Source organism: Oratosquilla oratoria, chromosome 6 (assembly GCF_046742065.1).
Source record: "Oratosquilla oratoria isolate Oo_2021 chromosome 6, ASM4674206v1, whole genome shotgun sequence".
In the NCBI taxonomy this organism is placed as follows: Eukaryota; Metazoa; Arthropoda; class Malacostraca; order Stomatopoda; family Squillidae; genus Oratosquilla; species Oratosquilla oratoria.
In genome coordinates, this window is record NC_134782.1 from 84,904,034 (window position 1) to 84,918,081 (window position 14,048).

The 14,048-nt window shown below is 39.3% G+C and overlaps 1 protein-coding gene across 4 annotated transcripts in view; it reads left to right on the forward strand.

Moving 5' to 3' along the window:
- The window catches only part of LOC143026678 (nucleolar complex protein 4 homolog B), a 136,165-nt gene that overhangs the window by 90,413 nt on the left and 31,704 nt on the right, over positions 1 to 14,048 (forward strand). For all 4 annotated transcript variants that reach the window (XM_076187482.1, XM_076187481.1, XM_076187480.1 and 1 more), the window contains exons 4-6: positions 214 to 332; positions 4,438 to 4,542; positions 4,745 to 4,883. In XM_076187482.1, the coding sequence (XP_076043597.1) occupies positions 214 to 332; positions 4,438 to 4,542; positions 4,745 to 4,883 (363 nt within the window). The remainder of the gene's footprint in view (positions 1 to 213; positions 333 to 4,437; positions 4,543 to 4,744; positions 4,884 to 14,048) is intronic.

Consider the following 14,048-nt stretch of genomic DNA (forward strand, 5'->3'; position numbering starts at 1 on the left):
CCAAGGGCTTCTTCCCCCTTATAAGGGAGGTAACCAACAATGAGTGGTACATACTTAATACCATGTTTTCATGTGCATGTCATTGTATTTTCATAATTTTGTACATTACTCATCCATCCATATAGCATATAAAAGCAAATACTAAAGTAATTTTCATTACTCATCCATCCATATAGCATATAAAAGCAAATACTAAAGTAATTTTCATTACAGAAAAGTCAATACAGGAGCTGTCCATTGTGTGTTTATTGAAGCTTTTGGCTGCAGAAGGCAAGCATCCCATATCAGACAAGTCAGGAAAGAAGTATGCTTTTCCAGATCAGCAATTAAAGGTACCGGTAGAAGCAAATGTTTGGAAACTGTAAAATATGCAACTAGCATATGAGGCCCTGCATGCTATAGTATACACAAGCACCACTTGGCCAAAAATTCAGATAATTATGCTCCACAATCTCTTAGTTTATAACTTCATGTAGATTGGTGGATGTGTGTTCAACCAAATTGGGTAATTTACATGAGGTCTCTTCCTTTTGTACATCTTATATACTTTTCTAGTTCTACTTTACAATAACTCTTCATGTGCTTGCTTAATTTCTCCCACCATTTGCTGCCTCTCCTATTCCCTCCTATCTTCCTCATGGCACATACTATCTTTATATACTTATCACTTATTCCTAGAAACATACTCATTCTTTCTCTACTTATGTTTTGCCTTTTTGCTTTATTACCTTCCATACTTTACTCAGATTCTCCTTTTATCTATTCTCTTATTTCCTTTCAATTAATTTGTTCACATTCAGCAGTTATCTACCTCCTCCCCTTTTCATACCCCTCCACTTTATCTCCATTATCAGTTTCCCTTCTTTAGAATTATACTGGTGTGTGATTAAGTGGTGTCCCTTTACCTCCACTGTTATGGATTGGTACCACATTGTTCCTTTTCCAGATCTGTGGCATTACATTCAATGAACACACAAGAAGACCTTGAATCTTGCCTGCCAGTTGCTTTTTATGTTCCTTAAAGGACAGAGTGCAATTTTATGTATACTGACAGCCTTTTCCCCCTTTTGAGGGAAAGGTAGGGAAGTGTTTAAAGTAAACAGTTTAAATGAGAAAGGAAAGGAGAAGGAATAAAAGAAGCTGAGAGAAGAGTGGGTGGGAGTGAAGGATAGAGTAGAATTAGAAGTGGAGGAGGAATGCGGATGTTTCAAGGAGGGAGTCACGAGGTGTGCAAAGATAGCTAGTGTGTGGAACAAGGAAGATGGGAAGAAATAGAAGGAAGGGTAGTGAGTGATGGGATGATGAAGTAAAGAAGGTTGTAGAAGAGAAGGAATGAGCATTCACAGAATGGTTACAAAATAGGATGAGAGAATCTTATGAGGTACAAAGAAAAGAGAAGAGAAGTAAAGCATAAGATAAAGGAGGCAAAGAGGAGAGCAGATGTGAAATGGGGTAAGAGTATGAAATAAATTTTTTAAAGTAATGAAAAGATATTTTGGAAAGAAATTAAGAGAGGAAGAGGAGGTGAATCAAGGAGAGAAGAAAAGGTAAAAGGTGCAGATGCAGAGATAATAATGGAAGAGATGACAATAAGAGAAAGATAGGCAGAGTATTTTACAGAGCTGCTAAATGTGAAGGAGGATAGGGAGGGAAAGGTAGTTGCAGTGAGAAGCACTAAGAAAATGACTGATGAATGAGGAAAATGGAAGAGAAATAAGAAAAGATGAGGTGAAAACCGTTATTAAAATGATGAGAGAAGGTAAGGCACCTGATTTAGATAGGTGTTATGTGAAGTGTCTAAAAAAGGAAAGTAGAGTGATGGTGGACTGGCTGGTGAGATTGTTTAACCACTTCACTCTGGGCCAAAATCTCATGGGCAGCATTAGCTGCCAGATGTACGATGTTGCGTCATAATACTCGCATCATAAAAAAGTCACTGCTTATATCGATCGTTCTCTCTTTCACCCGTGAATTTTGATAACCATAGAAAATGTGATAAAGCCAGTTTAGAGAGTATGTCAGTTATGCAGGGACAACTACAATAAATATAATCAAGACGCCGATATGGCAGCCTCGTGTATCCACTTGCTCCTCATGCCGCCTACATAGGCGGCACCGTATGGAAGAGGTTAATGTTTGCCTAAAAGAATGCCAGAGGACTGGAGGAGTGCCTGTATAGTTCCACTATACAAGGGAAAAGAGAACAAGTGTGAGCATAGTAGTTTCAGAGGGATCAGTTTGTTGTGTGTAGTTGGGAAGGCTTATTGAAGGGTTTTGATTGAGAAGATTAGGAGAGGAACAGAGGGAGTAATTGATGAAGAACAGTGTGGATTTTGTGGATCTATAACCTTTTTAATTAATTTTCATAATGTGTGCAGAAACTTGGAACATAAGAGAGGAGTTTGAAAGTGTTTGAGATGAGGTGCCTGAGAAGTATGATAGGGGTTACTAGGCTGGATAATTTGAGAAATAAGGAGGTCAGGAGGAGGATGGGGGTGGAAAGGGAGTTGGGAGATAGGGTTGATGAAAGAGTTTTGGGATGGTTTGGACACATGGAAAGAATGAATGAAGAAAGACGAGTAAAAGAGGTGTGGAAGGCAGAGGTGGAAGGAGTGAAAATGAGGGGTTGACCTAGGATGAGATGGATGGATGGGGTAAAAGGGGGCATTGGGAAAGAGGGGAATGTCTATTGAGGAAGGACAGGAGAGGACAGAAGGTAGGGGTGAATGGAGAATGGTGTGTATGGATGATGCAGTGATGCTTCAAGTGGAGTGGGTAGGGGATGGGGGGTAAGGAAGTATATGTGAGAAATAAAATGAAGCAGACCGAAGGGATTTCTCCCTGTCTTCTCCTTTTCTGCATGAGGGGACGGAGAGGGGGGGAGTTCCTGATTTAATGAAGCGGCCTTGCTGTGAATGTGCTGTGTTTTGCGACACTTCTTCTGACCCAGGGCAGTGGGCAAGATACAGGGATGACCAGTCATCTAGGAGGTGCCAAGAGAAGAGGGAGGGAAGAGAGTAGAGGGGAATGGAGTATGTTGGGGATGGAATGGGTGGGAGTGGTTTTTATGCCTTTGTTTTTTTTGGCTACCTCCCTTATAAGGGGAAAAAAGCTTTTGGTATATGTATGTATGTATAATGTGTGCATGTCAAATGGATTTGGTATCTGTGCATCCAATTATAAATTTATTATTGATACTTTATTTTGTGAATATTCATAATCTGTGCCAATTCACAAAATGTACATTACATAGGCTACCAAGTCTGTTGGCTAGTGTGGGGTTCTTGTGTGTGCGGAACGTCCCCTATGTTACTCTTCAGAATTGTGAACTAAACCATGAGAGATGACATAAAAGTTTAGGTAGACTTTCACTACCCTGGCAATAAATGAGAAAAGGACACTTTTTTTTTTATGTAACCCTCTTATATAAAAACAAATACAAAACCTGAATGAACATATGTACCTGAAATTGCCATACAGTCTTGCATAAGGGAAAAATTCAACTAAACATATAATTTTTATTAAAATTATGAGAAAGACATTTATTGTGCCATAAATGGGTCATATTTGACTATTAAATGATGTAACTAGTATAAATCTATGACAAAAAAAAATCCAGCTGTTATGTCTTGTTGAATATCCTGCAGTCATAGAGGGATGGACTTTTATATTTTTATAAGTGAACCTTCTGCATGAAAATTTTTGTATTTACATATGTTAGGATACTATATATTACAAGGGAGGATCCCAAAACATCAGAAATAAGATGAGGGCAGATCAACAGGTGTTGTAAGCTTAGTCTTAAAGATATGGAAATCCAAATTATTGACTGTTGATTTTGTTGGTACATTCCTTAACCATTTTTACATTCAGCAGCTACACAATAGACTGTAATTTATTAAATTTTCTCACAGCTATTCAATAGATTCCCTATTTAACAATGGTGTGTGATATAGTGATGTTTGACTACTCACATCATACTTCTGAAGATTCCTGAAACTAATTGAAGTGCAGATGATTATTTCAAAGTTGAAAATAGCATTTTTATTGCCTAAATTCAAGTTTAATAACAAAAATATTTCATGGGAATGGTTGGAAATGCTTTTTTAGTACTCTGCTTGGAGTTTTTAAAAAAAAGTTTCAATTTGTGCACTCTGACCTTTAAGTATCCAGTTAGAGATTCCATCAGGCCCTGAAGTTTTTTTTATATACAGTGATCCCAACAGTTTGAGCACATTCCTCACTTCGACATTTGTATGTTCTAAATCTATATTAATGGTCACCTTTCACTTCTATGAAACCACTCTACTTTTTGAAGACAGCATGGAAAGTATACTGTTGCATACAGGGTCTCGTATATTAAGCTCAAGACTTAGATGCATTGGTAATTATTCTTCTTTCTTGTGTGGAAACTACTTACATATTACTACTTTTCAGGCAATATTAAAGAATTTGATTTCAGAAACGCAGGATAATTGTTCATTGCTCACTTTGATGCTTGAGGCTATGACATTTGCTGATTTCAATTATTGGACATTAAAGGTAATTTTTTCTGGGGTTTGTCTACCTTGTGTGATAGAGAAGCTACTCACAGAAGAGATAACTGTATGAGTATATATCTGAGCAACAATTTTTTTAAAGTTATTATTCCTAATCAATTTTTCATTTAGATTATTGGAAATATTATCTTTTTATTTTGTAGCACTTGGAAGATATTCTTAAATACTATCTATTTATTTTCTAGCACTTGGAAAACATACTAAAGCAGCAAAAGGAAATAAATGCAATTTTTATGAACAACTTCTTTGCACTCCTTGAACTGGTTGATATTCCAGAAGAAAATGCACCCGAGTCTCAACAATTGTTTCTTCTATCAGATGAAGGTATGGAAGAGAACACTTGGTTTTTGAAGAAAGTTTGATCCATCTTTTCATTACTAAAGGAGCACCATTTAATTGAATCAAATTGTTTTGCATAAGCAGAGTAGAAATAAGCACACCCCTTTGTACAGAAGGGATGAATCAAAGTGAGGTTTACCCTTTTGCTACTGAAGGGGTACTTTGACCTACACAGTGCAGTAGGGGAGGGGACAAGAATGGCCCATCCACAGGGTGGTGAAATGGGAGGGGTGTTACATGTGTTTTAATGTGTATGTAGTGGGTGTTTGTTTTAACTTGACCACCCCACCTTGTAAGAGAGGAAAGGCTTTTTGTGTATGCATTTACCTAGTTCTGCCACCAAGTATTTCCACTTGGATCGTAAGAGGCGAGAAAAAAGGGAAGGGGATTTGGACCAGACATCCTTCCCTGTAGCCCCACAGGGGACATTCCTAAAAAAAGTAAAGGCATAAGATGGTCTAGGAGTTTTCCAACCAGCACCCTAAGGTTTGGGTCTTTTAATGTGCATGGATGTGGTACAGATGAGAGTAAAAGGGAAGAGATAGGTAGTATGTTCGTGAGAAAAAAGATGGATGTGTTGGCTTTGAGTGAAACTAAGTTGAAAGGGAAGGGCGAGTGTAAGTTTGGGAGTGTAAGTGGGAGGTTATCAGGAGTGAAGAGAGGGCAAGGGAGGGAAGGGGTGGTTATACTAGTAAGTGAAGAGATAGGTAAACGTGTAGTGGAGTGGAAGGAGGTTTCCTCAAGGATAATGTGGATGAAGGTGAAACTGGGAAAGGAGATATGGGTTTTTGTAAGTGCATATGGGCCTGGTAGTGAGAAGAACATAGAAGAAAGGGAGGCTTTTTGGATAGATTTAAATGAGTGCATAGAGTGATTAGGGAGAAATGTTAATATAATAGTACTGGGAGACCTTAATGCTAGAGTAGGAAATGAACCAATTGACGAGTGGTTGGGAAATGTAGAGTTCCGGGAAAGAATCTTAGTGGAGAGTTGATGGTGGAGATGTGTCCAGAAAGAGAGTTGATGATAGCAAATACAGTGTTTCGGAAGAAAGTCAAGCATAAGTACACATGGGAGAGGGTGGTGGATGGAAGGGTGGTAGATAGGGCGTTAATGGACTAAGTAGGGATAGATAGGAGTATAATAGGAAGAGTTAAGGATGTACATGTGCTAAGGGGAGAGGGTGGGGGAATATCAGATCATTTTTTGGTGGAAGATAAGTTGAGAGTGGAGGATAGATGGAGAAAGAGGAAAAGGACAAAAGGTAGGGAGGTGCTTAGAGTGAACTCTTTAAATGAAAAGGAGAAGGAGTACAAGAAGAAGCTGAGAGAGGAGTGGGAAGGAGTGAAGGATAGAGTAGAGCTAGGAGTGGAGGAGGAGTGGAGATGGTTCAAGGAGGGAGTCACAAAGTGTGCAAAAATGGTGTGTGAAACAAGAAGGACAGGAGGAAATAGAAGGAGTGGTTGGGAAATGTGGAGTTCTGGGAAAGAATTGTAGTGGAGAGTTGATGGTGGAGATGTGTCCAGAAAGAGAGTTGATGATAGCAAATATAGTGTTTCAGAAGAAAGTCAAGCATAAGTACACATGGGAGAAGGTTGTGGATGGAATGGGGGTAGATAGAGCATTAATGGACTATGTAGTGGTAGATAGGAGTATAATAGGAAGAGTTAACCTCTTCACTCCGGGGCACATCGCACGTCTGGCAGCATTAGCTGCCCGACGTGCGATGTTGCGTCATAATAATCGCATTATAAAGAATAAAGTCAGTGCTCAATCGTTCGTTCTCTTTCACCTGTGTATTTTGATAACCATAGATAATATGATGAAGCCAGTTTAGAGAGAATGGAGGTTACTTAGGTACAACTACAATAAATACAATCAAGATGCCGACATTGGCATCATCGAGTACCCACTTGCTCCTCATGCCGCCTATGTAGGTGTCACCATATGGAAGTGGTTAAGGATGCTAAGGGGAGAGGGTGGGGGAATATCAGATAATTTTTTGGTGGATGGTAAGTTGAGGGTGGAGGATAGATGGAGAAAGAGGAAAAGGACAAAAGGTAGGGAGGTGCTTAGAGTGAACTCTTTAAATGAAAAGGAAAAGGAGGAGTACAAGAAGAAGCTGAGAGAGGAGTGGGAGGGAGTGAAGGATAGAGTAGAGCTAGGAGTGGAGGAGGAATGGGGATGGTTCAAGGAGGGAGTCACAAAGTGTGCAAGGATGGTGTGTGGAACAAGAAGGACAGGAGGAAATAGAAGGAAGGGTAGTGAATGGTGGGATGAAGAAACAAGGTTGTAGAAGAGAAGAAGCAAGCTTTCACAGACTGGTTACAAAATGGATGAGGGAGTCATATGAGAGGTACAAAGAAAAGAAAAGAGAAGTAAAGCACAAGGTAAAGGATTCAAAGAGGAGAGCAGATGTGAAATGGGGTAAGAGTTTGACAGAAAATTTTGAAAGTAATAAAAAGATGTTTTGGAAAGAAATTAAAGAGGAAGAGGAGGCGAATCAAGTGGAGAAGAAAAAGTAAAAGGTGCAGATGGAGAGATGATAATGGAAGAGAAGGCAGTAAGGGGAAGATGGGCAGAATATAAGGAGGATAGGGAGGGAAAGATAGCTGCAGTGGGAAATGCTAAGAAAATGAGAGTGATGAGTGAGGAAAATGGAAGAGAAATAAGGAAGGATGAAGTGAAGGCAGTTGTTATGATGATGAAAGCAGGTAAGGCACCTGGTCTAGATGGATGCCATGCAGAATGTCTAAAAAAAAAAGGAGGTACAGTTATGGTGGACTGGCTGGTGAGGTTATTAATGTTTGCTGGAGAGAGGGTAGCATGCTGGAAGACTGGAGGAGTGCCTGTATAGTTCCTCTTTACAAGGGAAAAGGGGACAAGTGTGAGTGTAGTAGTTTTAGAGGAATTAGCTTGTTAAATGTAGTTGGGAAGGCTTATGGGAGGATCTTGATTGAGAGGATTAGGAGAGGAACAGAAGGAGTAATTGGTGGGAACAGTGTGGATTTAGGACAGGTATAGGTTGTCGCACTTGTTATGAGGATACCCGGTTCGAGTCATGGGTAGTACCACATTTCAATTTCAAGCATGCTGGCCTTTGATGGCTTAGAATGAAAGTGCATTGTGGTTGTTAAAATGTATCTCTTAATCACTGGGACCCATTCGGTGTTGTACAAATACTTTCCCGCGTTCTTATACTTCCAATTGTACTATCATAGTGGAGATGGGTTGAGCACAAAAATTTCATATATGTGTAACTTGAGCATACATATATATAAGAAATAATGTGCTTAGCTTATATCTCTCTTGATGGCCTAGTTGGAAAGTCACTGTCGCACTTGTTATGAGGATACCCGGTTTGAGTCCTGGGTAGTACCACATTTCAATTTCAAGCATGCTGGCCTTTGATGGCTTAGAATTAAAGTGCATTGTGGTTGTTAAAATGTATCTCTAATCACTGGGACCTGTTCAGTGTTGTACATATATATATATATATATATATGTATATCAATCAATCAAATCAGCCATCCTGAGTCCACTGCTGAACTAAGGCCTCCTTCATAGCATTCCATGATTCACACAACCACTCCATCCTCTGCCACATCACTCCTGCAAGTTTCTCAATCTCGTCTCTCCACCTTCTGTCTGGTCTCCCTCTTGCACGTTTCCCATCTCATGGCGTCCACTCAGTAACACACTTGCTCTATCGCTCATCAGTCATTCGCACTAACTTAACTACCCAATTCCACTTTCTCTCTTTTACTGTATCCACAATATCTTTCACTCTAGTCTGCTCTCTCACCCAACTTGCTCTCTTTTGGTCTCTCAGCGTTATTCCCATCATTGATCTCTCCATTCTCCTCTGTGCTGTCCTTAGTTTTGTTTCCATTGCCTTCGTTAGTTTCCAAGTCTCACAGCTGTAGATTATTGCTGGTAGAATGCATTGTTTGTAAACTTTACCTTTCAAACATAAAGGTATAGAGCCTCTCAGGATCTTATTTTACTTACCAAACACTTTCCAACCAATTATAATGCGTCTTTTTATTTCATTATTATGATCTTTCATCACTTTCACCAACTGGCCTAAATGATTATGCTCTTCAACTTCCTCAAGATTCTCATCATCAATTGCAATCTCTACTTTCAACTTTTGTGTTGAACATTACTTTGGTTTTACTTTTATTAATTTCTAAACCTACTTTGACACTTTCCTTGTTTAGATCACTCAGCATATCTTGCAAGTCTTCTGCTCTTTCTGAAATAAGAATAATGTCATCCGCAAATCTTAGGTGGTTCAAATATTCGCCATTAATCTTTAAACCTTTCTTTTTCCAACTCAATCTTCTGAAAATATCTTCCAAGCAAGCTGTAAATAGTTTCTGTGAAATTGTATCGCCTTGCCGTATTCCTTTCTCGATCTTGATCTTTGCTGTATCTTTATGTAGTCGAATTATAGCGGTACCTTTCACATAAATCTTTTCTAAAACTTTTACGAATCGTTCGTTTATACCATATTTGCGTAGAGAGTTTAGTATTGATATTTGTTCTACCGAGTCAAAGGCCTTCTCGTAATCTACAAAAACTAAACACAGAGGTATATTGTATTCTGTATGGAGAATGGTTGTATGTGGAAGATGTTGTGATGCATGAGGTGGAATGGACAGGGGGATGGGGGGTGAAGTAGTGTGTGTGAGCAAAATTTTGACACAGCCCGAAGGGATTTCTCCCCATCCTCTCCTTTATATGTGGGGACCGAGAGGGGGGGTCACTGATTTAATGAAGCGGCCTTGCTGTGGATGTGCTGTGTCTTGCGACACTGCTTCTAACCCAGGGCAGTGGACAGGGTGCAGGGATGACCCGTCATCTAGGAGGTGCTAAGATGGGAGGGAGGGTGAAGGGGTGTGGAGTGTTTTCAGGGATGGAATGGGTGGGAATGATTTTATGCCTTTTCCTTTTTGGCTACCTCCCTAGTAAGGGGGAAGGGAGCCTTGGTATATGTATGTATATTGTATTTGTCATTTTTTTTATTATTTGGTTTATCACCTGCAAATGGTCTAGGGTCGAATATATGCTCTTAAAGCCTGCCTGTTCTCTCGGTTGGTTTCCATCTAAAACTTGACATAGTCTGTGTGTAAGGATCTTGGAGAATACTTTATATACATTTGACAAGCTAATTGGTCAATAGTTACTAAGGTCATTCTGGTCTCCTTTTTTATGAAGCAAAATCACTATAGCATTGCACCACACATCAGGAACGCTTTTTTGATGTATGCGCTGGGTGTACAACTCAGCTAATTTAATATGAACTAATTTCCCTGCATCTTTCAATAGATCTATCGATATACCATCTTCCCCAGGTGCTTTTCCTCATTTCATAGTTTTTAGAGCAAGTTCTACTTCTTCCTTTGTAATCTCTGGTACACTACTAATGTCTACACATGAATTTACTGATTCAACTACGGTCTTCGACGAGTAAAGCTCTTGGTAAAATTCTTCTACTCTTTTTACCATTTTGTCTTTACATTTAATTATTTCTCCATTTCTATCTTTCAAACATATCATTTGCTGTCTTCCTAAAGCATGTTTGTGCTTGGTCACTTTAATACTTTTACCCTTCCGAGTAGTTCCCTCTATTTCATCCATGTTTCTCTTTCTTTTCTCTAATCTCTGCCTTTTGTTGATAAGCTTGTTTAGTTCTACTCTTTCTATTTTGTCTCTCCTGCTTTTAATCTGCATGGTCCTTCTTCTTTTAATTAGGTCATTTGTAGCTTGGGAGAATTTCTTTTCTCTAATGTTTTTTGTATTTCTACTTTCTCTGCCAATTATAATTATCTAATGATATTCACTAAATTCAAATTAATATCTTCCACAGTGTCCTCATTAGTTCTTAGAGCTTCGAATCTATTTTTAATTTCTAACTGAAATTTCTTCATATCATCCTTAACCACTTCCATATGGTGATGCCTACGTAGGCATCATGAGGAGCAAGTGGGTACGCTATGATGCCGGAGTCGGCATCTTGATTATATTTATTGTAGTCGTAGCTAAGTAACCTTCATTGTCTCTAAACTGGCTTCATCATATTTTCTATGGTTATCAAAATTCACGGGTGAAAGAGAACGAACAATTGAGCACTGACTTTATTTTTTATAATGCGATTATTATGAGGCAACATCGCACGTCGGGCAGCTAATGCTGCCAGATGTGCGATGTGCCCTGGAGTGAAGAGGTTAACCTTTGCAAGGCTTATTTTCTTTCTTAAAATTAGTTTATTTCTCTCGGCTCTGAGATTGAATTTAGCTGTGCAACCTACCATTCTATGGTCACTACTTATGTTGACTTTATTTATCATCGTAACATTGTTAACGCTTTTGCTCTCATCTCCTAATATGAAGTCTATTTCATTCTTTGTTGTTCCATTTGGACTTCTCCACGTCCATTTATGACTTACACGCTTTTGGAAGAAAGTGTTCATTATCCTCATGTAGTTCTCTGCAAAATTTACCAACATCTTGGCTCTTTCATTTCTTTCACCTACTCCAAACTTACCAACTTTAGCATTAAAGTCGCCTATTACCAACGTGTACTTACTTTTTTCTTGATCCATTACCTGACTTAGATCATCATAGAACGACTCAATTTCATCTTCTGAACTCTGTGAAGTTGGTGCATAAACCTGAACTATTTTTAGAATGTACCTTTTACACAGCCTAATCTAAATCCAAGCTACCCTGTCTGACAAACTACTGAATTTGACTATGTTACCAGCAACCTCTCGGTTTATCAAGAATCCTGCTCCACTAGATCTTTCTTTGTCCTTACCTCTATAGTAGAACAGGTGGTGACTACCTCATAATTGTATCAGCTTTTCTTCCGCTCTTCAGACTTTGCTCAGTCCTACGATGTCTCTCTTGATGTTGTCTAGTTCTTCCATTAAACTCTCCAGCCTGTGATTTTCTGAGAGGCTTCTTACGTTGTAAGTATAGATCTTCATTTTCTTCATGTTGTTTAATGTCCAATATTTGGATCTGCTTGGACAGTGCTTACATTCGGTGGCACACTGCCCATAAGCACACGAGGCAATGCGGTCGGGCCTTTAGGAGACGATGATCCAACAGGAATGCCCGGTTTTGTTTTTGTTGTGCTGTTCATATTGGCTATGAAAATGGGTTGGCAGTAATCTCACCTTCATGCCAACTGGTTTCTGGTGAGATATTTCTCTGGTGTCACCTTATTCATTATATTTGGTAAAGTCCTATATCCATAGGGTGCCCAATGGTCCTCGCTGTCATTATGACAGTACCCCATATATCTATGAGGAGTTACCCTGTTCGCCATCAGGGACGTGCCAGTTTGCAGTGGGTCCTGCTACTGTGCATGTGAGCTGCTCTTTGTCTGATCTTTCTAACAAAACCTGTTCGATATGGGTGACCCTGCAGAGATTGTCTCTCTATCGACATAGTTTTTGTAGTTATTAAGATTCTCAAGCCTATCCACCATGTCAAGGTGTCAACTCTCAGATAGGATGTATATACAGCCACTATCCAAGTTACGACCTAGATAGGTTCCGACCAACCAGTCATAAGTCGGATTGGTCGTAAGTCAGATTCTATTCAAAATGGCCGACACGAGGGTTCTACTCTAGAATACACGATATCAATCTGTTGCGTTTTTAAGTAACTTTTTCTATTGAATACTATTAAATACAATCTGTTTACTGTTTATTTATTAATGCTTTTTAGTTCCATTTTTATAATTTTTTCTATTTTTTTTTAAATGTTTTAATACTGTACTGTATTTCAGTATATATATGTATGCAGGTACTGTATGTATGTACTATACCTGTATACACACACACACACACACACAAACACACACACGTATTAACCCCTTCCATACGGTGCCGCACATGTAGGCATCATGGACTTAGATCTTGGTGGCAGCAGCCAATGCCAGCCGTACGACGTGTCGTAATAATACTCGCATCATAAAATATAGTCACCGCTTATATCGATCGTTCTCTCTTCACCCGTGAATTTTGATAACCATAGAAAATGCGATTACAAAAGAATTAGAAAGAATGTCATTATGGAGGGGCGACTACAATAAATATAATCAAGACGCCGATATGGCAGCCTCGCGAATACACTCGCTCCCCATGACGCCTACGTGTGCGGCACCGTATGGAAGGGGTTAAATATAACCTTGCTTACCATTTTTAAGTTTTTTAAATTGTAGTTTCCTTTTAATAATTTTTTCTTAATTCTTCAATTGTTGTATGTACTCTAAATATATGTGAATTTTAAAATCTATTTTTCTCATCCATTTCAATCCATTCTAAGTGTGAGATATAGGTACAGCAACAACTGCAACAGCACTGTAGGAGAGAAGCCAAACGCAGAGTATGGGATCCAATGTATTTAACGTTGTGCCCAGGAGGGCTTCTCCCAAAATAACATAGTGGACTTTTTTAAGGCTATCGACCCATAAGGGGGTCATTAAGCCTGGTGTGAAGTTGTTCAGTCACCAGTTTCATGTTCGTTTCTCCCCGCAAGCTCGGGTTATATAAGGAGTCAGATGTTTGTCCACTATGTTATTTCTGAAGAAGCCCTGGTGGGCGAAATGTTAAATACATTGGATCCCATACTCTGCATTTGGCTTCTCTCCTACAGTTGTATACAGTATTGTTTTCAGTTGCTTAGTTGTTAATATGATAGGAAGAGTTAAGGATGTACATGTGCTAAGGGGAGAGGGTGGGGGAATATCAGATCATTTTTTGGTGGAAGGTAAGTTGAAAGTGGAGGATAGATGGAGGAAGAGGAAAGGGACAAAAGGTAGGGAGGTTCTTAGAGTGAACTCTTTGAATGAGAAGGAAAAGGAGAAGGAGTACGGAAAGAAGCTGAAGGAGGAGTGGGAGGGAGTAAAGGGTAGAGTAGAGTTGGGTGTGGAGAAGGAATGGGGATGGTTCAAGGAGGGAGTCATAAAGTGTGCAAGGATGGTGTGTGGAACAAGAAGGACAGGGGGAAATAGAAGAAAGGGTAGTGAATGGTGGGATGAGGAAACAAAGAAGGTTGTAGAAGAGAAGAAGCGAGCTTTCACAGATTGGTTACAAAATAGGACGAGGGAGTCATATGAGAGGTACAAAGA